This window comes from Entelurus aequoreus, linkage group LG11 (assembly GCF_033978785.1).
Source record: "Entelurus aequoreus isolate RoL-2023_Sb linkage group LG11, RoL_Eaeq_v1.1, whole genome shotgun sequence".
Taxonomy (NCBI): Eukaryota; Metazoa; Chordata; class Actinopteri; order Syngnathiformes; family Syngnathidae; genus Entelurus; species Entelurus aequoreus.
This window is the reverse complement of record NC_084741.1, coordinates 33466079-33491240: the sequence shown is the minus strand read 5'-3', so window position 1 is coordinate 33491240 and position 25162 is coordinate 33466079. Positions and strand designations below refer to the sequence as shown.

General features: G+C 40.6%; 1 protein-coding gene and 1 long non-coding RNA gene across 3 annotated transcripts in view; one reads left to right on the top strand and one right to left on the bottom strand.

Annotated features, from left to right (window-relative positions):
• Positions 1-4456, top strand: part of skap2 (src kinase associated phosphoprotein 2) — a 35247-nt gene extending 30791 nt beyond the window's left edge. For both annotated transcript variants that reach the window (XM_062063033.1, XM_062063032.1), the window contains exon 11: positions 4219-4456. In XM_062063033.1, coding sequence (XP_061919017.1) covers positions 4219-4311 — 93 coding nt within the window. In that variant the 3' untranslated portion in view covers positions 4312-4456. The remainder of the gene's footprint in view (positions 1-4218) is intronic.
• A 12836-nt stretch (positions 4457-17292) lies between these two features.
• On the bottom strand, positions 17293-24644 carry LOC133660631 (uncharacterized). Its single transcript, XR_009827853.1, has 3 exons — positions 23966-24644; positions 20591-20654; positions 17293-17402 (listed from the first exon to the last, which is right to left on the bottom strand). It is a non-coding gene; the product is annotated as an uncharacterized LOC133660631 (long non-coding RNA).
• Between the last annotated feature and the right edge of the window lie 518 nt (positions 24645-25162).

Sequence of the window (25162 nt, the reverse complement as noted above, 5' to 3'; positions counted from 1 at the left end):
ACATTCACCCATTCACACACACATTCACACACTGATGGCTGGAGCTGCCATGCAAGGCCATAACCATGACCCATCAGGAGCAAGGGTGAAGTGTCTTGCTCAAGGACACAACGGACGTGACGAGGTTGGTAGAAGGTGGGGATTGAACCAGGAACCCTCAGGTTGCTGGCACGGCCACCCGCCCAACCGCGCCACGCCGTTGTTATAAAACAATCTTGCCTTCCTTCATACTTAGACCAAATGAGGCGTTTGGAATTTGCCTAATTTGTCGTTTTTTTCCCTTTGGGGATGTCAGGGGATATCTCCCCATATGGTAAAGTCTTACTCTCGAGTCCACTATTGTAGTCCGACGCTGTAATCAATAAGTTTCAAATTTTTCTCTATCCTCTTGTTGTGGGGCAGACTGGCTCGTACATGCACATGCATCCTCCGCTATTACCATTTTTTCGTACAAACTAGTAGCATTTACACTACCGTTCAAAAGTTTGGGGTCACCCAAACAATTTTGTGGAATAGCCTTCATTTTTAAGAACAAGAATAGACTGTCGAGTTTCAGATGAAAGTTCTCTTTTTCTGGCCATTTTGAGCGTTTAATTGACCCCACAAATGTGATGCTCCAGAAACTCAATCTGCTCAAAGGAAGGTCAGTTTTGTAGCTTCTGTAACGAGCTAAACTGTTTTCAGATGTGTGAACATGATTGCACAAGGGTTTTCTAATCATCAGTTAGCCTTCTGAGCCAATGAGCAAACACATTGTACCATTAGAACACTGGAGTGATAGTTGCTGGAAATGGGCCTCTATACACCTACGTAGATATTGCACCAAAAACCAGACATTTGCAGCTAGAATAGTCATTTACCTCATTAGCAATGTATAGAGTGTATTTCTTTAAAGTTAAGACTAGTTTAAAGTTATCTTCATTGAAAAGTACAGTTCTTTTCCTTCAAAAATAAGGACATTTCAATGTGACCCCAAACTTTTGAACGGTAGTGTAGTTCTAACATATACCCGTCAGTAGACTCAATATGTAAGCGCTAAAAACTACAACATGGATGACGGGGGAGAAAACCCAGTCGAAGTGGAGGCACGCGAATAAGATCGTTTACATAACTGTGCATCCTGAAGAGACAGTCAGAAAGCGGCATGAAGATGGTCTGTAAAACATAATCTATCCAACGTTTTGACTAAAGAACCACCTTTACATGTTATGTAGACCACAAGGAAGTGTTTTAAATGTAGACAAAAATGTAATGGAGAGAGTATTTTCTTCTTTACAAAAATAATTAAAGTAAAAAATAGGTTGCATTAAAACTACTCTAACAAGTACAATTCATCAGAAAAGTTACGTAAGCAAATGTATACTGAGTAAAAGTAGTGCGTTACTACCCACTTCTTTCGGTATACGAAAACCAGAGAAAATTTGGAATACATTTTTTTTGTGTGTGAAGTCATTTAAAAGGGTTTCCGCAGGGCATTAAAAAACTTTAAATGTTATTAAATGGATTTTGCGAAAATTAAGGCTTTAAGCATTAAAAAGCATTAAGTTTGATGTCCAGAGGCATTAAACAATTGTAAAATTCTAGGACTGTGCCGATAGTAGTAAGTCAGTCAATCGAACGGTAAATTAACTTAGACTTAGACTTAGACTTAGACTTAGACAAACTTTATTGATCCACAAGGGAAATTGTTCAACACAGTAGCTCAGTTACAATGATGGAAAGGACAATGCAGGTATAAATAGACTAATATAGCCAAAAAAAAATCTAACATATATACGAATATATACATAATATGTGTACAGAGTAATTTATATACAGATATATTATATTATGTCTATAACATATATACAATACAAACCAATGACCATGTACAATATTACAGTATATACATTAAATATGACAGCAGCAGCATAAAATAGAGAATAGGTCCAGCAGGAAATAGAAAATAGACATTATAAACAAAGAGAAGTAGCTAACGTGTCAGGTAATAGGCAGATGTCATCTATTGCTGTATGGCGAGTGATTATACAGCTGGGTGGAGTGTGGAGTGAAGGAGTTCTTGAATCGCACAGTGCGGGAAGGAAGTTGAAGGAGCCTGTTGGAGTATGAACTCCGCTGTCCCTTAATTGTCAGGTGGAGTGGATGGGCAGGATTGTCTATGATGGCCAGCAGTTTGTCCAGTGACCTCCTGTCCCTCACTGACACAAACGCCTCCAATTGCGTGCCAATAGTTTGGCCGGCTTTCCGGATCAGATTATCAATCCGGTTTGAGTCCCTTTTGCTGGTGCTGCTCCCCCAACAAACCACTGCAAAGTACATTGCACTGGCCACAACAGACTGATAAAATATCTCCAACAGCTTGCTGCACACATTGAATGACCTAAGCTTCCTCAGGAAAAAGAGTCTGCTCATGCCCTTCTTGTAAACAGCTTTGCAGTTGTCCTTCCAGTCCAGTCTGCTGTTCAAGTGGACTCCCAAGTACTTGTACTGCTCCACTACTGCCACCTCCCGGCCCTGGATTAATTCTTAATAAATTTGCCGTTACCGATACATTGGTACGTCTGTCTGTGTGTTTCTTTTCTTCGGCTGCGACTTTCAAACTGGATACAAGAGGTCTTGTAAGATCCGAAAGCGTGAAAATCTCTGCCTCAGTATGACGAAATTAAACTGCTCTGGGGGCCCAAACTTTGCCATTCTTTCATCAATGTAGGCATGTAGTCCTCAACTGTGACACCATGTCATGTTAATGAGGAAGCTGAGCTATTTTCATACACAAGTCCTTTATTCCAGTTCAACACACATGAGCTAACTTGGCTAATATTAGCAACTCTCGTGACGCACCTCACTTGACCTACGGTGGCCTATAGGATGGACAGCCAAGACAAATCTCACAACAGACCACAACTTTTTATTCACTGACATTCCCACAGTAAATTAATTAGTTCCTTTAGCTGCCTGACACTTAATACATAACTTACTATCTACTGTACCAATTTTAAACAACTGAGAGGCTGTAAAATACAATATTTGTAATAGGTTAAATGGACTCAACCTATTTCTAACGCATCGAAAGGATGCAAATATCAGTCTATGGTGTGTCTTTTTCTAAAATGTTTAAATCAGTCATCTATTTCCAAACACATGCATCATTTGCATTCCTAGTATGATGTTTATTTATTATTTAATCAAGCCTTTTAACACATTTTTAAATGGTGTCCTGATTAAAAAATTTACCCTCCAGTTTGTGGCTATTATAAGGCATATTTTCAGGGGATATGCATTTTTACAGCATGTTTTAAAAAGATAACATTTAGAAAATACTTTTGGGCATATTGCATTGATCAACTAATTCAGAATTGGATGGTTATGTAGAGGGCTTAAGTGCAGTTCCCCTTTATTAACTTTGATTGAAAGTACAGTGTGATGATTGACATGCGGAACGTTTGAATTGGCTATTGTCTAGACCGGTGCACGAAGTCAGAAGACCGAATGCTTGGAATGCTACATCTTGTGAATGTGCTCAAGATGTGGCGAAAGTGGAAAAAAAAACATGCCGGGAGAATAGGAAAATGAAAACATTTCAGCTAAAATTGCTGGAGGCTAACTTTTCTAAACTTGGTAAAAGCCTGTTAATTGTAAACCCAGATAGGTGTTCTGGAGCATGTGCAAAAAACCTCCAAACTTTGCTCAATGGGCATCGATGCGGTGAAATTACACATCCTATTAACTAATCACAATTCGGCTATTAAAGACAGGCATCAGTCAGATTTATTTTGGCGTGACCAACAAAGCAACTTCTGCAGTCGCCTTCATAATTGTCAGCTGCTGCTACTGCAAAAACACAAATATAAATACATTCTCAGCTGAAACAGTCTTACTAGCCAATACTAAATAGTAACAGTTAATGTTACTTTTCAACTATTCAATATTATTATTGTCAAATGCTTACAATTTTGTCTGTATAGGCTACAGAAGCTTTTGACTATACATAAAAACCGTATAGGGGTCGGACATGGCATTACATTTTTTAAGTGGCATTAAAAAACATTAAATTAGAATTGCTGGTACCTGTAAAAACCCTGTTTAACAAATTTGGCCTGAAATTTGAAGTTGTTTTGCAGCTGATTGTGATCTTCAGTAAGGAAAACAAGTTCCGTTTTTTTGGCTTCTTCCCATTATGCATCATCCTCAATGATTTATGCGTCTGTCTTTCTCCAGGAATACCAGAACTACGGTTGGTGGGTTGGAGAGAAGAATGGAAATATTGGAATTGTGCCTAAAGACTACCTGCTGGAGCTCTACGCTTTATAAATGCAAGTTGGTTCAGTTAAAAAACATGCTTATCAACATAAAGTCCACCTTGATCCAATGTTGTTGCACCAAAATATGCTTCTTTTTGTCGTGTATTTTCTACTAAAATGTATTTTGTTAAAAAAATATCCCTGATAAAAAAAAAGTAGAGAAATGTGTTTTTCTTGGTTCACCTCAACCTTAGACTTACACAAACTTTATTGATCCACAAGGGAAATTGTTCGAAATGAAAGCAAAAAAAAAAGCAAAGTTAAGTGCTGCTCTCGCTGGTGTATGAAAGTGGCGGTTGGAGGGGCCGTTGGCACAAATTGGCATCCATGCTTCCGTCAGTCTATCCCAGGGCAGGTGTGGCTACAAATGTAGCTTGCCACCTTGAAGGTGTGAATGTGGAGTGAATGAATGATTGATTCTCACTTCTTTGTGCAGCGCTTTGCGTGTGTAGAAAAGTTCTATATTCAATTAAATTCTTATATCAAAATATGGACAGCACATATTAATGAACATATATGCAATATGTCAGGTGTTAGTCCTCAGACAGGTTGGTGTATACATACAAACGACAATAACATTCACACAAAACAGAGAAAAGTCAGGATCCCCGCCACTGACTCAGTAACATTCAGGTGATTTAAAGGATAGGGTTAAAAACAAAGAAAAAAACAGGTAATTAATTTAGAAATAAAACAAATAGAAAATAAAATAAGGAGGAATGTATATGTATTGCATTGCACATAGTCAGAATAAAGTGCCATGATATACTGTATTGCACATAGTCAGAATAAAGTGCCATGATATACTGTATTGCATATACAGCCCGAATAAAGTACATTGTATATTTCATTTCATTTTTTTGTTTAATTTATTTATTTATTTTAGGCAATGACATAAAAAAGTACAAAGTTGACAACACATAATAATATAAATTAATACAGTGCAAAAGGTAATGTATAGTATGTAATGCATAATTGTCCAGTTTTGCCTGAAAGGGAGTGGGAAGAAGATATATTGCACACAGCCCGAAAAAAGTGAGATAGTGCCATAGCACACAGCCCAAGTAAAATGTCAAATGTAAAACTACAGATTTGTAAATGATTAAGTGCTCAAATTATTATTATTTATTACATTTTATCATTGTGTTTGTGTTATCACAAGTCTGTTTACTTTTGAATGTAGCAAAGCTGGAGGATTCACTTACTGCGCTAGGTAGACTGTTCCACAACAAACATCCCTTGTGAGAAAAAACATTTTGACCAAAATTTTCAAAGCTTTTTTGTAGTGATTGCATTGGTTTCAGATTTGTTGCACCTGTTAGGGACTAGCAATGCTAATTTATGTGAGAAACATGTAATCTATTATTATTAGCAGTAGTAGTATTAAAATACCCCATAAATGTAATAAATCAGGTGTTCTAAATTACAGGGCCAATTTATGTCTTTAAAAAAGTATAAAATAAGAAACATATATAAACAACATATAATTATAATAATGCTCTCCCCTTGACTGTGTGGGTTCACTCCTGCTCCGCTTCTTCTCACCTCAAAGACCTGCACTGAGGGATAGTCTGATTGGCAACACTAAATTGGCCTAGTGTGTGAATGTAAATATGAATGTTTGTCTGTCTGTGTTGGCCCTGCGATGAGGTGGCGACTTGTTCAGGGTGTACCCCGCCTTCCGCACGAGTGCAGCTGTAATAGGCTCCAGCCCCCCCCCCCCCGCAACCCTTAGAGGGACAAGCGGTATAATAAATGGATGGATAAATGGACACAAAAAAATAATAATAAAAACAATAATAATGGTACATGTACTCTGGCTTCCTCCCACCTCCAAAGACATGCACCTGGGGATAGGTTGATTGGCAACACTAAATTGGCCCTAGTGTGTGAATGTGAGTGTGAATGTTGTCTGTCTATCTGTGTTGGCCCTGCGATGAGGTGGCGACTTGTCCAGGGTGTACCCCACCTTCCGCCCGATTGTAGCTGAGATAGGCTCCAGCGCCCCCCGCGACCCCGAAGGGAATAAGCGGTAGAAAATGGATGGATGGATGGATGGATGTTAACATCTCCCTGACTGGGATTTGCATCCTGGTCCACATGCAAGTAAGTGTCATTACTCCTTGAGCGATCCAGCTACCTACAGGGTATCTACTTAATTAATGAGCAGTTTTCTGTAAAACTGGTATCTGTCAAGACGTGGACTTTGGTGGCGCAAATTACTGAGAGGATTGCTTTCCCAAGATGCAAAGAAACTGGACCGGACATGGCGTGAAGGTAGATACATGATTTAATTATGACTATAAAAAGGTACAAACGAAAAGTGCGCACAAGGCGGAGATACAAACTTGACTATGAAACAAAACTAGCACTTGGGCAAAACTATGGACATGAAATGAACAAAAACTTACGTGGCATGGCATGAAGCATAAACTATGGAAAACATGAATCTCATGGGTAGCATGGGTCGTGGAGGTAACAGAAGGTAATGTCACCAGGCTGACTTCCTGGCAACTATCAGCTTAAATAATAGTGACATCATTGACAACAGGTGCGTGAATCCAAGACGTGAAACAGGTGACACTAATGGTTGTCATGGTAACAAAACAATGGAGTGAAAACAGGAACCAAAAAGAGTCCAAAAACCAAACAGGACATAACTAAACAAAACATGATCACAGACATGACAGATCCCCCCCTTAAGGACAGATACCAGATGTCCAAAAAAAAAAACAATGATCAAGAGTCATGGGAGGGCGGGAGGGGGACTTGGCGGTGGGTCGCCAGACCAAGTGTCCCCGTATCCACCGGGGCAGAGTTAGGTGGCGGCGACGCGTAGAACGCCGCTGCACCTGACAAGGTGGGCGACCCGGGAACGGCCACATTAGTGGCCGACGAGGAGGTGGACGCACTTAGCGGTGGGTCGCCAGACCAAGTGTCCCCGTATCCACCGGGGCAGAGTTAGGTGGCGGGGACGTGTAGAACACCGCTGCACCTGACGAGGTGGGCGACCCCGGAACGGCCATATCAGTGGTTGACGAGGAGGTGGACGCATTTGGCGTGGCGGCCGCCCAGGAAATGGCCACATCCGTGGCCGACGAGGAGGTGGGCGCGTCGTCGTCGTGGCAGGCGTGGATGCGCGTGTCCTCGTCGTGGCAGGCGGTGAAGCTTGGCGTGGTGCGGGGGGCGGCGAAGCCTGGCGTGGTGCGGCAGGCGGCGTGGTGCAGGTACAGGAACCTGGCGTGGTGCAGGTACAGGAACCTGGCGTGGTGCAGGTACAGGAAACCGGCGTGGTGCAGGTACAGGAACCCGGCGTGGTGCAGGTACAGGAACCCGGCGTGGTGCAGCCACTGGTGCTAGCCGTGGTGCAGCTACTGGTGCTAGCCTTGGAGCTGCGACAGGAACTTGGCGTGGAACTTGGCGTGGGTCAGGTGCAGGTGCTAGCCGTGGAGCAGGTGCTAGCCTTGGCTTTGGCGGAGGTGGCCTAGCTGGGGGTTGCGGCTTGGCTGGCCGAAAGACTGGTGGTGGTGGCCGGGCCGGAGGTTGCGGCTTAGCATGACGATGCTGAGCCACCCCACTTGAACAGTTCCCGGTCCTAGCCCCCCCCCCTCAAGGAGCGGATACCAGACGCGCTCCCCGCGGTCTGGAACCGTTTTTAGGGGTGGTGGAGGAAAGTCAGGAGGGGGGCAGAATCCTCCCCTCTAAATTGTCCAACTTGTCTTTCTCTTTTACCCACCTGGGTTTTATTGGGTGAAAAACAAGAAAAATGTTGTGATGTGGGCGTGGCTTGAGTCTTGGGGGGCAGGGCATGAAACTTATTAGGTGGCTGGGACTGACTGGACCTGATTTCTAAAAACATATCTTGGTATTTTTTAATCATGGACAGAGTCTTTTGCTGGGGGTGGCTGACAAGAAAAAGAGTTCAGAAAAAAAAAACCTTGATCTGTGATGTCATCCACTGGCGACGGCGTGACGTCCTCCTGGGGAAGCCGGGCAGGAAGCAGCCTGTTTCCGCCCGGAGGAGGAGGAGCTTGCGGGAATGACGCATCCTGTCCGCTCGGGGAAGCCTTCCCAAACGTCCTTCGTCTTGGGCGGTGTTTCCGGGACTGTGGCGACGCGCCAACGTCGTCGGGCCACACGGAGCTTATTGGAATAAGTTTTCCGCTTGGACTCCACATCAGGTCTTGAGCCGCCATGGCTCCTAACGCCTCCCACTTTCCTTCCTCCATTGTTTGCCAGTAGTTTGCGGGATAGCGATTAGCTGGCGACATTCTGTCAAGACGTGGACTTTGGCGGCGCAAATTACTGCGAGGATTGCTTTCCTAAGATGTAAACGAACTGGACCGGACATGGCGTGAAGGTAGATACATGATTTAATTATGACTATAAAAAGGTACAAATGAAAAGCGTGCACAAGGCGGAAATACAAACTTGACTATGAAACAAAACTAGCACTTGGGCAAAACTATGGACATGAAATGAACAAAAACTTACGTGGCATGGCATGAAGCATAAACTACGGAAAACATGAATCTCATGGGTAGCATGGGTCGCGGAGGTAACAGAAGGTAATGTCGCCAGGCTGACTTCCTGGCAACTATCGGCTTAAATAATAGTGACATCGTTAAAGGCCTACTGAATTGAATTTTTTTTATTCCAACTGGGATAGCAGATCCATTATATGTGTCATACTTGATCATTTCGCGATATTGCCATATTTTTGCTGAAAGGATTTAGTATAGAATAACGACGATAAAGTTCACAACTTTTGGTCTCTGATAAAAAAAAGCCTTGCCCCTACCGGAAGTAGCGTGACGTAGTCAGTTGATCATCTCCTCATATTTTCCTTTTGTTTTCAATGCAGCTAGAGCGATTCGGACCGAGAAAGCGACGATTACCCCATTAATTTGAGCGAGGATGAAAGATTCGTGGCTGAGGAACGTTAGAGTGACGGACTAGAATGCAGTGCAAGACATATCTTTTTTCGCTCTGACCGTAACTTAGGTACAAGCTGGCTCATTGGATTCCACACTCTCTCCTTTTTCTATTGTGGATCACGGATTTGTATTTTAAACAACCTCTGATACTATATCTTCTTGAAAATGAGAGTCGAGAACGCGAAATGGACATTCACAGTGACTTTTATCTCCACGACAATACATCGACATAACACTTTAGCTACGGAGCTAACGTGATAGCATCGTGCTTAACTGCATATAGAAACAAAATAAATAAATCCCTGACTGGAAGGATTGACAGAAGATCAACAATACTATTAAACCATGGACATGTAAATACACGGTTAATGCTTTCCAGCCTGGCAAAGGTTAACAATGCTGTTGCTAACGACGCCATTGAAACTAACTTAGCTAGGGAGCTAACGTAATAGCATCGGGCTCAAATGCAGATAGAAACAAAATACATAAACCCCTGACTGGAAGGATAGACAGAAAATCAACAATACTATTAAACTATGAACATGTAAATACACGGTTAATGCTTTTCAGCTTGGCGAAGCTTAAAAATGCTGTTGCTAACGACGCCATTGAAGCTAACTTAGTATAACGGGACCTCACAGAGCTATGATAAAAACATTACCGCTCCACCTACGCCAGCCAACCCTCATCTGCTCATCAACACCCGTGCTCACCTGCGTTCCAGCGATCGACGGCGCGAAGAAGGACTTCACCCGATCATCCGTGCGGTTGGCGGCTAGCGTTGGCTAGCGCGTCTGCTATCCAAGTAAGTCCTCCTGGTTGTGTTGCTACAGCCAGCCGCTAATACACCGATCCCACCTACAACTTTCTTCTTTGCAGTCTCCATTGTTCGTTAAACAAATTGCAAAAGATTCACCAATGCAGATGTCCAGAATACTGTGGAATTATGAGATGAAAACAGAGCTATTTTGTATTGTTTTCAATGGGGTACCGATACTTATGTTTCACTGGCTACGTCACGCGCATACGTCATCATCCAAAGGCGTTTTCAACCGGAAGTTTAGCGGGAAATTTAACCCGGCCGTATTGGCATGTGTTGCAATGTTAAGATTTCATCATTAATATATAAACTACCAGAATGCGTGGTCGGTAGTACTGGGTTTTAGTAGGCCTTTAACAACAGGTGCGTGAGTCCACTAATGGTTGTCATGGTAACAAAACAATGGAGTGAAAACAGGAACCAAAAAGAGTCCAAAAACCAAACAGGACATAACTAAACAAAACATGATCACAGACATGACAGTTTCATTATTTGGGTGATGTTTGGCGGGCCAATTGAGGACAGATTTGGAGGACCCTTGTAATGAAGTGAAGTGAAGTGAATTATATTTATATAGCGCTTTTCTCTAGTGACTCAAAGCGCTTTACATAGTGAAACCCAATATCTAAGTTACATTTAAACCAGAGTGGGTGGCACTGGGAGCAGGTGGGTAAAGTGTCTTGCCCAAGGACACAACAGCAGTGACTAGGATGGCGGAAGCGGGGATCGAACCTGCAACCCTCAAGTTGCTGGCACGGCCACTCTACCAACCGAGCTATACTGCCCCATAGATCTTCTAACACAGCAGTCCAGCAGTAGGACACAATAGCACGACTGTCAATATCAGATAGTTTTAGTTGGTTTACATTCAAATGTATTAATGGTAAAAAAAATAAAAAAATAGATTTATTCATTTGGTCAGCACTTTCAAAGGGGTCTGGGTGCGCTTTATGGCACCTGAGAGATTTTGCCGGGCAGAAGATCACGGTGTGCCAGATGGTTGGCTGGGCTCTGTGCCTGAGGTGCACTAATAAGGCAGACAGCCACTCTGATAGCACGGATCCTTATCGCCCTCCGAGGGGCCGTTTGACAGCAGGCGAGGCAGCGTTTGCTTGGTGCGTTCTGCCGAGGTTACGCACACACTGTACATATCATTTTACAGCCTTGCTCGCTCAAATACCAACGTTATACCACAGTTGTTTTGGGAGGCAACGAAACCCGCTCAAGGTGTTCTCAAGGTTGCGAAGGAAAATTTACTTATTTCCTTTTTTTTTTGCACTATCGACTGGGGTTTGTTCCTCCTGAGTGATGAGGAGTCTCGTGTCCTCTGGGTGACATTCAATGCCCACATTAATCCTGCTCTTTACTGTATGACACTTGGCTGTAAACCTTCTCTGCTAATTGGAGATCGAATGAATTACCATAATTAGTTATTGAATATGCTACGTTGGATGCACGTCGTATGTAGAGAGTAAATGGTTTGTTTTAGGGCAGAAAATGGCCGCAGTGGAACAAAGTGATTTGTCGCAGATCATGCTGTGACATATGTGTGAAAACAGTCATTCATTCATTTTTCATTTTATATTTTGATACTAAAATGATCATTTCAACAAGAGCATGTCCTTACTGATGTCCTGGCTTGTTCGTTACCCTCAGAGTCTTTTTACTGTCTGAGTAGGTTGCCAAAGGGAAGTATAGGCTAAATATTTCCTTTCAATTTTATGTGACAATAATGGATTTCCTTAATGGATGTCAACTGTAGACCCCATTCCCCGGTCAGCTGTAGACTGCCATGTTCTGGGAACATACAGGTCATTTTATTGCATTTTAACATCAAGATAAATGTTTTCCATATAAATACCAGCCCACCATTTATCTACAGACCACTAAATTACACTAATGGTACCACAATATCGCCAATTAATACTCTGAATCATAAAGTTGTGTCTCTAACATACTTAAGATGAATATATGTTTTCAAAAGAGAGTATATCTAAAGTACTAGATAAAAATAAATTACAAGAGAAAGATTACTGAATTATGAATTACTTTTTTAAAAGCTAATGCTAGTGTAGCATTTTCTTTTACAAAGTTTCTGTTACTGTCAACAATAACATTGCTTAAGTGTTACACATTTAACTAACTTTAAGCTAAAATGCTAATGGAAGTGTATTTAAAAAAACTAATATAAATATAAACGAACATGGTAATGCTAGACGTTTATTAAAAATAGTTATGGTTCTTCTTCTTTTCGTGTCTGTGAAGCATGTGGTTATATGACAGTTTCTCATTTCTTTACACAGTCTTTTGCATTGTCGTTGAACTCTGCGAGATCTTTTAAGCTGCACTGGTTGGGTAGCAGAAGACAGACAAGGCAGTGCTGGATCGTATGGTCCTCTTCTCCGCATTCGCAGGTGGTTGGGCCGGTTTTGTAGCCCCATCTGGCCATAGTCTCTTTTGATTGCCCCGTTCTTGTTCTCAGGCGGTTTAGTGTCTTCCACTGGACTCATGGTGTTTCCGACCTGGGGGGAAGGTCTTCAGAAGGGGGGATTGCCATGTCAATAGGTGCTGGGTCTTCCGCTTGTCTTTGTGTCCATAGCTGGAGTCTGGTTTCTTCCCGAGATGTTGTTAGGGGCTGGTAATTGCTGAGGAAGCTTCTCCTTGATTTCAGACGTTGGGCTGAGGGTTCACGTCCATGGAGGAGGTGGCGTTAATCACTGGTAGCTTTTGTGAACTCTACTTGGCTGGCAACTTCCCGTCTCACGTCTGCAGGGGCAATGCCAGCGAGGAGATGTAGGTTGTTCAGATTGGTCGGCTTCAAGCAACCAGTGATCAAGCGGCAGGTGTTGTTCAGCGCTGGGTCTAGTTTCTTGGCATGGGTTGATCTCTCCCAGACAGGACATGCATACTCCACCTAGGAATAGCACAGGGCCAAAGCAGTACATCTTAGTGTGTGTGCTGTGGCTCCCCATTTGGATTTTGTCAGTTTCCGTAAGATGTTGTTTCAGGAGCTGACTTTCAGTTTGGTGTTTTTGATGTGTTCCTTGAAGGAGAGGGTGCAGTCCAGGGTTACGCCAAGGTAGACAGGGTTGGTACAGTTGTCAAGTGGTGTTCCAGACCATTTAATGTTAAGAGATCGGTTTGCATCCCGGTTCCTGAGATGGAACGAGCAGACTCGGTCTTATGGTATGAAAATCATAACTGGCTGACAAGTGGAAAAATTTTATTTTATAATATATATCTTTGGCTATCAAATAATATATGACTCATAAATGGGTCACATTTTACTAAGTTAAAGCTAACACGCTAATGTTAGTGTATTTAAAAAAAAAAAAAAAACTACTATAAATTTATGCTAACATGCTATTGTAGACGTTTAAAAAGTATTTTGCTTCGAAAATCACATGTGGCTGAAATATGAAACAAATCTGAAAAATTTAAGCTTACTAGTCTTGTATATCTTTTACAATGTATTTCTTCAACTAGCAAAATACTGTAACATATGACTTGATTATGAAACACATGTAAATACGTTAAAGCTAACATGATAATGTTAATGTATTAAAAATAACCTGTGATCTAAATTGAAGCTAACATGCTAATACTAATGTAGATGTTTAAAAAGTATTTTGCTATGAAAATGACATGGCAGAAATATGAAACAAATGTGAAAAACGTAAGCTAACTAGTTTCTTTTAGAATGTATTTCTTCCGCTATCAAAATAATAGAGACACAAGTTAAAGCAAGCACGCTAATGTTGTTGTTGTTTTTTTTATAAATTATTGAAAAAAAAAAATCATGGCTGAATTATGAAAAACATTGAACTAACTTAAAGCTACTGCTATTGCTAGTGTAGTATTTTACTAAGTCTACAGTTCTATCACTATAAAAACATTATAGAAACATGAACTAAATGTGAATAACAGCTAATGCTAATACAGTATTATTTTTTTATAAAGTTTATCTCTTAAGCGTTATGTATCTTTAAATGTATTGCTATTAAAAATAGCATAGCTGAAATAGGAACCAAATTTAACTGACTTAAAGCTAACATGCTAAAGCAACTGTACTTTTTCTTTTACAAAATGTTTTGTCTTCATCCAAAACAACTGCCAAAGATTAAGATTGCATACAGTATAACAAAGTCATTTTTGGGGAGATTGTCAAATGCAGCATGTACAGCGGCCATGTTTGTACAAAATGGCCCTGCAGGGGTTTGCTTAGTGGTCGGTCATGTTACCGTAAAATAGGTCATATACTCTAGTCTCGGAATGTCCTGCATGCATCCCTATGTCCTATTATAACCTCAGAGTCTTGTGGTTAAGGCTAAAGTCTTGATGTACACCACTATGGAGACTTCATCTTGATCAAGCTGTCAGCTGTTCATGCTGCACTTTCACCAGGTCGTTGTGACATAGATCAGCACGCAGTGTCGTGGAGAGTTTCTGTCAGGAATAGCGCAACCTTATTTATGTGCCATCGCCTGGGATTTCACGGCAAATGTATTGCCTCTCCAACTGGCCTTTTGTCAGTGTTCCATTAAAGCATTTCTTGCTGCTCCACATCCTTAAATGTCCATGTAGGCAATTTTCAAAAGCAAGTCCATCTTAATTGAGGTCACTTTCTGTTACCGTTACTCACAGCAGCTGACAAATAAAGGTTTTTGGGTACTCAGGTGGCTGATGACACAGTGTGTGGAGGCTGTTGACAATAATTTTAAAATTGAAGCCACAATATGTAATGAGTTGCAGGGTCCAAATCATTAAGATCGTGCATACTGTAGTGATCTTCAATATAATATAGTCTACCAACCAGGAAACCTCTTATGTTGTTTTTAAGCACTAGCGTCAGTGCCACTCTTTCTTTTTCTACCTTTTTCTTAAATGGAAGTGTAAAAGGACGTAAACCAATGTTAATACCAAAACTTAATCAAACACTGTACCTTATGATGATATTGAATCTTACTACTTATAGTTTGTTCACTTACATAACTCCTCCTAATTGTCACAATAAAGCAGAAAAAGCCAAAGAAATGGTGTAGCATTTTTCTTTCAAACACACATAATCGCGTATAAAGGTGTCAAACTAAGTTAACACATTGTTAATATTAATGGTAAAACTTAAAAGACAAAAGTGTATAACTTAAAGTGTACTGCTTAATCCTGCTGTTTTAAAGATAAACCACCAAAAAGCAAAGAAAACGCCCAAAATGGGTGTGGGCCGGTAGGAGATTTTTTGGTATGGGAACATTAGCAAAAAATATTGTGATATGGTGTTCCAATTAGAATAGAATAGAATAGAATGGACTTTATTGTCATTATATTTGCATATAACGAGACTCCAACTTAAGGTGCGGTAGTGGGAACAAATTTGGGGTAAAAATAAATTTAATTACACAACAGGTAATAAAGAAAAAACTAACAATTGAAATAAACAGACTACTATCCAATAAAAAAAAAGCAATCCTGTACAATATACAAAACACTATAGAAATACAAAATACTGTACAATATACAGAACAAGATTTCTTTCTTCTTCGCTAGAATGTGTTTTTTTGTATGTCTTTATTGAAGAAGAGAAAATAACTTATTCGCTTAAATTTTAACCATTATGATAGATGATAAATTTATAAAGTGCAGTTTTTATTGCAGTTTGTTGCTAAACCTGCAACTCGGGTGACAACACAAATATTTTCTTTGTCAAAGAAAATTAATGCAATTCAATCCAACCCCTTAGTGGCTCAAGAATATCAAAAATACATGATAAAATGCACATTTTAGTAAGATATTAACATTAAATAAATACAAATAGGCAGGAGTTTTAAGGGGAACTGCGTTTTTTTGGAATTTTGCCAATCATTGACAATCCCTAGAACACGTCTTCCTTTTGTTATGCATTGTAATTTGTAATATACGGCAAGTATGAGGTGGCTAAAAATGTAGCTAATGGGAGTACACTATTGCGCCCATAAAGCCCTCAAAAAAACATCTAAAAACCACTAACAATATTCCATTTACATATTAGCAATATTGGTATTATAAGCGCCAACGCTGACGAGCTACTTTTAGTGGCGCCGTAATCACAGAGTGGTAACTAGCTTATGCAGCTGTTGACATACTGAGCTGCTGCTGCTGCATCGCATTTGAGTCGGTAAAAGTTAATTCTAGATTATAAATCATGCCTCTCACTTGTACAGCAGAAGGATGTGGCCGCAAACAGAGAAGTTGGTCATCTTTGACATTCAAGTTCGACCCGGAGATGGCGAGAGAGACTCAAAAAGATGCTTGTTTGCGCCCACCTTTATTTTTTTTAACCTGCTTGAGGATTATGATTAATTCTTCGTCTCAACGGGAAGATATAAACATCCCATCAGTCGGCATCCCTGTAAGAGTAGACATTGTGATTGTTTTATGTTCATAGATTGTATTTCTTGTTTAGCACTTAGCAATACTGCTACTTGCTGGATCTGCTTAGCACTCAACTTCTAAAACTGTACATTTAGGCTTAAGAATATCAGGTTCTGGATCATTTGTCCTCGTCAACTTCCGAAATCTGTTTTGGTACGGCAGGTGAAACATTCCTAAACCGCCGATTTAGTAGTTTTAAACGATGGGAATAGTTAGAGACGAGCCTCCTTCATTTGTGATCAGCGTGCGGAGCTTGATGCATAGGCCCTGATATGACCACTGCATCCACGGACGACCTGAAGGATTTCTAACTGTCACTTTCACTATCACCATACGGACAATATGAAGGAAAATGTTAGTGGTTTTGAAACCCGTCACTTTTTAATACCAGGAAATACCTTTTAAAACCTGCGACCAGCCCATGCTTTAGCAAAACACCTTTCCCGCTTCCAAACCAACGTTATTAACCATTCAGTATGTGTCCATGCACTAAATTTGTCTGATTTCTCAAATAGTTTGGCTCTAAATAAGCCTCCCACAGCCCGTTGAAACACCTTAATTTGATCGTGTTCGGTTTTTGAAAAGGTGGACTAACACACTTTGGATTATGCGATTGAAAACCAGATCTCTTCAGTGGGTGTGTGCTGCCGGAGCGGACCCTTAGTATCACGCATGTCCCACTCTCAACGCGTGCGATACAACTGTTCAATAAAAACATAACTGGAATAAGGAGGAAACTGTTTATTTGCTTCACAAATTAAAAAACAGAACATTTTGAAGTGCATCGATGGGAGAAAAAAAGAAATGGAGATTTGTTTAAGAAGGTAGCAAAGTATGGCACAGCATAGACGGGCAAACTCTTCAGGCCAAGACTCAGCTGTCTACCTGCACCTCAGGGTGAAACAGCACTCCTTTGAGAACATAAATGTACGGATTCTGGACAGAGAGAACAGATGGTACAAAAGATGAGTGAGGGAAGCCATCTACGTCAAGGTTAAAGAACCATCCCTGAACAGAGGACGTGGTCTGCAACACCACCTATCTCCCATATACAACACTGTTCTTTCAACCATTCCTAAAAGACAATTTAGCCTCCAACAAATAACAGGAGTTAGAAACATTCTGGTCACAGATGCTCCTTTGTGCCATTTATTAACAACGGAATGGAATGCTAACGTGGGTGAATCCGACAAATTTGGGCGGTTATTGGTTGATCCACAGCGATTGTTCTGCCACACAATACCTCAATGCTAACACATCTCAACGGTTGTTTTTCTTACTACGATAGGGCAAAACCATCTTTGCCCTGGCACACCCTCCTGGTATTGGAGTATAAAGTAAATATCTGGGGTTTTGGCACCAGCCGCTAGAATAATCTGACCAGTCGAAGACTAGATTCGACATCTAACTTATCTTCTAACTTATCTTTAAAGTCTGTTCACTTACCGTAGCGCCTAGAAAATATTTTTTGAGAATATTCAAAATAAAGCTCGAAAAAAATCTAAGAAAACGCAAAGTATCAAAGTATGAAAATAAGTTAACCACTGTTAATAGCAAAACCTAAAAACAACTTAACTAATGGGGACACTGGAGTTGTATTTCTTTCCGTATATAATTTGTTATACACATGTACACAATATTCCTGAGATGTGCTTAGGTTTTTTACCGCTATGATGACTCAGCTGATGATTTCAGCTAAAATTCGGGTTGAATTCAGAATCGGACAGTCTCTTGAGCAGAGATTGTTATTATTCTTATTATTTTCTTGCATTCTCTCCAAGGAGACTATGGTAGGACATTGTTTGAAGTTGGACGGTTCCTCCTTTTGATTGCAGTTCCAACAATTCTCGATTCCGATTCTTTTAAGAGGCAGGGTGAAAAATTTACTATTCTCACAGGGCAATATTCAAGCAGTATATGCAGTAAATATCAATCCTTTCAACCTAAATATAAATGTTAGGGTTTCTTTCCACAGGAATACGCTTCAACAAAACTGTTACTTTATTTTTTATATATTAGAGGTAGAGATGTCCCGATCAGAGTTTTATACTACCAATTCCGATTGTCCATTAATGAACTTGACCAACAATTGACAATTTATCACATACAAATGTTTGATCAAAACAAAGTCAACAGTACACAATAATGATAAAAAAGCAAATAAACTACTATTCATTTCAATCCTTTGGTTTTTGCCCTCAAAGTCCTCCTTTCTTCAGGGAAATATTCCCTGAGTTTCTAAACATTAACTAAAAGAAAATAAAACAAATTGGGGAAAATAGGGACGGCATGGCGATGTTGGTAGAGTGGCTGTGCCAGCAATCGGAGTGTTGCTGGTTACTGGGGTTCAATCCCCACCTTCTACCATCCTAGTCACGTCCGTTGTGTCCTTGGGCAAGACACTTCACCCTTGCTCCTGATGGCTGCTGGTTAGCGCCTCGCATGGCAGCTCCCGCCATCAGTGTGTGAATGTGTGTGTGAATGGGTGAATGTGGAAATACTGTCAAAGCGCTTTGAGTACCTTGAAGGTAGAAAAGCGCTATACAAGTATAACCCATTTATCATTTATCATTTATATAAATACTGTATCAATCAAATAATGATACTACCCTTGGTATCAACACTGTCGATTTATTTATTAATCCATCTTCCTTTCCTCCTTTGTTGTATTATCCCCTTTCTCACTCTTATTAATGTACATTCTCCAGTATATGTCATTTTAATAACTGCTTACTTTCTGCTGTAACACATTTTGCATCCCCACTTCCAACTGTATTTTTGGGGGAATTTTATCTATCATTCACAAACATTATAAGAGACAAGATGACGGATATATATATATAAAAAAAAAGCATCCTAACTCGTAAATAAAAGTCATTTTATAAGTGAATCAATGGGAGGCCCTCTACTGCGCTTATAAATCCTTTTAAAAACAACATCCAAAAAGCACCAACAATACTCCATATATATTTTGTGACTTAAATATTAACCAAGTATTAGTGATATTGTTACTATAAGCGCTAACGCAGACAAACTATTTCTAGCAGCACTGTGATCAGAGGGAGCTAACCGCTTGTGGATTGACATCAGGGGCTGCAGTGAGCTGCTTTCACACCTCGGAGCTCGAAAGTTTATTCTAGATCATAAATAATGCCTTTCACCTGGATAGTAGAAGGATGAAGACACATGTTTTGACGAGTTGGTCAACTTTAGCAACCAATATAGAACTAGTAGTGGCGAGAAAGACATGAAAATACGCTTGGTCACCACCCTTTTTTTACTTTGTGTGGATTATGAAGTCTAAAAGGGAACATATGAACATCCTATCAGCGGACAACCTAATGACAGCGGACATTCTACAATAAGGGATGTTTTATTATGTTTGTTGGCTCTCATGAAGTCTGCAGTGAGCAGTGATCACTCAGTGATGTTATAAATTAAAAAGCAAAAGTCAAGATGCGTTTATGAAATTAACACGCAGCCGAATGTTACAAATTATAAAAATATGTTATTATGAATGTGCCTGTTACTATATTACATATGGTTAAGCGTGTATATAAATGGATGGAGGTGTTTGGATGTTTATTCAAGTGTTCTTTAGGCAGAATAGAGCGACTCTCAGGCTCCATTGTAAGCAGACTTTTGATCGCATTTATTTACTATTTAGAATGCATTAAAAAAAGAAAAACATGTTCTTGTCTTACATAAAGACTGATTAGCAAAATTCCAAAGATAGTGTAGTTCCCTTTATTTGGAATTGTTCCTATCATTTACAATCTTTATGAAAGACATGACAACAATTTTTTTTTTTTAAATGCATTCTAAATTTTAAATAAACATAAATAAAAGTCTGCTTACAGCGGAGACAATAAGTGGTCCTCTATTTCACCCATAAAATCAGATAAATAACCATTCAAAAACCTCCAACAATACTCCATTTACATTTTGTGATTTGAATATTAACCAAGTATTAGTGATACTGTTATTATAAGCGCTAACGCAGACAAACTATTTATAGCGGCGCAGTGATCAAACACCTGTGTGCCTATGTTTACATCATCGAGTGATCAGCTGCTTCCTCGCTCCTTGGAGGTTTATTGTAGATTATAAATCATGCATCTCACCTGGACAGAAGAAGTCTGAAGACGTATTCTGACAAATTGGGACACTTTGACACCCATTTAGGACCTGGAAATGGCGAGAACAACACAAAAAGATGCTAGTAAGCGGACTTTTGATCACATTTATTTACTATTTACAATGCAAAAAAACCCAACATCCATCCTCATGTCTCTCATAATGATTGTGAACGATAGGCAAAATTCCCCAAAAATGGCAGTTCCCCTTTAAAGCAGCAGGTTTAGCTATTAGCTTGTCTACTCTTGCTTGCTCTTTCTGTGTGTAACATTTTTAGCCTTGCCCTCGAGTCTTCATGGGATAATACAACTTTTTACAGTTTATTTTTGTGGCTGTGTATGGAGATACAGTTAGCTGCCTCTGTGGCAACAAATTATTTCGATCGGCAGACTGAGCATCAAAAATAGGAATCGACGTTAAAAAATGTAAATGATTTCGGGGGAATCAGAATGTAAGAACCAGTTCCCAGACCCCAACCCTGTAGGGGGCAGACATTTTTTCTTGCCGACCAATTTGAAATACTATTGTAAACTTTATATCTTATCTGTACGTCTCCTCTATTATTCTTTTAAGTCCTGTCAGAAACATTTCTCCTCCTCCATCAGCTCTGTACACTGGTGTTCCGGTATACCTCTACCACTGGGTTGAGCATTGCTGCCACCTAGCTTGAGACTTGTATATCGTTCAAGCATGAATAAAGATCTTAATACTGAAAGTGCCTTCTGCCTACCACGCCTACCTGACACCTCCCAGTGGCCCCTGAGGGGGGGCTTGCCCCACAATTTGAGAAGTACCGTCTTAGAAGTTTGACTGTACTTCCCCACTCTGTGACGTTGTGACGTGGGTTTGTCGCTGCCAGGCTGTCATGCTCAGAGCTATGTGCTGACATGCCTCTCAGGATAAATCAGTCTTATCGACGTGACAGGTGTTTGTCCACCTGCTATAAACATCTCCCACGCCTGGCCCCCTGCTCCATCTCCTTGCTGGTTATTTACTGGGCTCCAGCCTCCATATTTTGGCTGTGTTTACTCTGCCTGGGGCTCTAATATGAGGTCAGAGCTCTGATTTACTCTACTAGTTAGTGAGCTGAGTAACGACCCCTGAGCCGGATAGTTTACAGTGTGTGGTGGAGGCCGGTGATGCGGCGGATGCTCTGAGTGTAATTACAAGCCTGTGGGCACGATGCAAGCTTACACCTCACTGCAGCTGACTACTCGCCAATACTCCAAGTACTCCATGCTTTTCTTTCTGACTATGCTACGGAGTGACACCTCCCTGCTTGTGGTGACCTCACATTCCAGGTGAGCGCCCATCTCAATGTCATCTTTATATAGACACAGAGCAAGGAAAGAAGGTGTACGGATCCAGTTGCAAGGCTGCCAAAAAGCAGATTGTCACCATTACTCTCACTTAGCGTTCGCGTTGGTATGTATGCAAAGACAGCGCTGGCTCGGCTAATTTAGTGCGCTGCTTACACATGGGGGTTCACGTAGTGACCGTGCATGTGTGACGAGCGACGCATAACCTAAATCAACCCCACGGAGGCTCATATTAGAAGATGAATAACAAGTAGCAGTGCCATGTCAACCATGGAAGCATCGCAGCCATAAAAACGCCTAGTTTTGACACGCTAAACCGGGGGTCTCCAACCTCTTTTCTTCTGAGAGATACTTTTAGTAAATAAAAATGTACGTAATTATTGTACATGTATAGCTTTGGGTGGAGTTGCCCTATTATGCCTTGCACTTTGTACATACAGTTATACTGTAGTGTTTTGCGCAAAGCCAATTGTTTTAGGACATAGAGTACAGTAGTAGCTCAATTTATGAGGTTAATTGGTGACTGGTCATAGAACCTATGACCAAGCTTGTAACTCAAAACACTCGTATTTTAAGTCGGCGTCGCCCATTGAAATTAATTGAAATTTATTCTGCGCTTGTCCCCCCAAAACGCCACAATTTTAACATGTAACATACCTTTTAAAAAGATAAACAAACTTTTAGATAAGAAATATTGTTTTAAAAACAATACAACGGCATGTACTACAAACGACTACCATAGTTCCATGAAGTAGCTCTTCCAGCAGACTGAAGAGGACTTTGAGATCCTTTTTAGTCTCTTCTCAGTGGTGTCTTGCCGTCCCATCGGATCCATTATGTACAATAAGCCGAGTTACCGGAGACGGTAGGCTTGTCAATAAGGCTGGGAGAGCGTTAACAATGTCAATAACTTTTGCTTCCGGATAGTAGCTAATAATGGTGTTGAAAACGAGTTTATTTCCACTTATGTTATCTCCCACAATCCGAGTAGTGAGGGAGAGGAGTGGCCGTTTTTCAGGTGATGTGCTGGGTTGGTTACTACTCCTGTGAGCGGCCGACTTCCCTTCAGACTAGCTCGGCCTCGTCTGGGAAGCAGGACGGGATGAGAAGGACATTGCCGATTCGCAGCGTAACAGAACGCCTGGACTGGCTGTGGCATCTCACTAGCGGGGAGAAGGATCATAAATAAAATGTATGCCCGGAACTTAAAGCATAAAAAGTTAAGAGACAGCTCGTATCTCAAAATACTTGTCGTACTAAGTTGAGGTACCACTGAAGTACTTTGTTTATGCCATGTGTTTACTTGCCATTTACGTGCTGTGACCGTTATTAAGGTAGATGTTTCGTCTAATGACCTCCTTTCTGGACAACGCTGTCAAGGCAAATAATGGCAAAGACCTCGCAATTATAAACGTGCATTTTAGGTGCTGTACCCCTAAATGCCACCTAGATGACGAAGCATATGTGGAGTGAGTTACTTGAAGAAGGGTACTGTCTGTATGGGTATGTCTGTGTAGATCAGGGGTGGGCAATTAATTTTCACCGGGGGCCGCATAAGCAACCCGAGCACTGCTGGAGGGCCACACGACAATATTTCAATTAAATTTTGCTCAATATTATTTTTGATATACCATAAGATAAATAATAATGATGATAATAATTAATAATAATAATAATAATAATAATTTCATTTAACCTAACTTAACTTTATACAAAAGCAGATTGCTTTTTAAGGTCACTTTATCCTGCATTATCCAACATTTTTCCCCATCAGATTTGGACAACCATCTGTTGTTAAAAATAGTTTTTAATCATATCTATTCTATATTGTTTTTTATATTGGTTTTATATGTAATTGTTTTTTTCTTTTTATTCAGTCATTGGTGGAGCTAAGGATAATATTTGAATATTGTTTGTAATATTGTTGTGCAGCACTTTGGAAACATTTTGTTGTTTAAATGTGCTATATAAATAAAGTGGATTGGATTGTCACACCTGCCAGCGTGTCCCAACACGCATTTACCTCTGTGAACAAGTCCTTACCTGTGGTTGTCTCTTTAATTGACTGCATCAGAGCTCTCATCCAAAGTTAGCGAAAAACAATCCATGTCTCCGGGCATTATCAGCGCAACAAAGTCCAATAAGCACTCCTTAATAAACTCTCCGTCAGAAAACGCCTTACTTTTTCTGGCGCTTTTGTGAGAAATGACGAAACTTGTCCTGACGGCTGCATCTCTGGGGGTGTGAAATATGGCACAAAGTCCTTGTTGGGTTTGCAGTTTTACCATCAACGCATCAGCCTCCCTTGCGCGCGCTTCATCAGACACATCCCGGTATTTTCCCTCGTGTTTCTTCGTGTAGTGGCGATTAAAATGATATTTAAACACAGCAACCTGTGTACCACACATTAAGCACACGGCTTTACCATTAATTTATGTAAAGAAATACTTGGCAGTCCATCTCTTGTTGGAAACACGCCATTCCTCATCAACTTTTCTTTTTTTAGCGTCTCATCACTTGTCTCTATGCACCTTCCCTCACAGGTTCCCTCCGGACATACGGCATAAATAACACATTTCAAAATAAAAGCAGCACAGTTGTATTGCGCGCACGACATAGATGTTTTTTAAACTTTATTTTGTAATTTGTAATTGCGCCGTTCAATTCACTCACAATCGCACACGCGCATACGTCCACACGGAAGTAATACAAATAACGCTTTTCAAAACAAAAGCAGCACCGTTGTATTGCACACTCGACATAGATACTTTTTTAAATTTATTTTGTAATTTATGATTGGCCTCACGCGGGCCGGACAGGGATGCGCAAAGGGCCGGATGCGGCCCGCGGGCCGTACAATGCCCAGGTCTGGTGTAGATTCTTAGTTATCCAGATCGTTTAGTAATCAGAACAAATGCTATTGGTTGCTCACAATTTGCGACAGGTTGGAGACTGTCACACTTTCAATTCAGTTTGACATATTGACAAACAATCACAGGCATACAGTCTACAGTATTGTACTTACAAAACATGCAGCTACTACATCACATTCTGTCAAAGCAACTTCCTGCTGGAAAATGTGAGTGAATCGACGTGTAAAACAGCAGCCCTGCTAGATTCATAACTGCAGCACTCCTCTGAAAATATTGCCTTCAAAACACTTTCTATTTAAGTTACCTGCAATAAAAATAGTCGCAATTCAAAGCAGGGGAAACCAATCTCAAAACCGATACCAAAAGG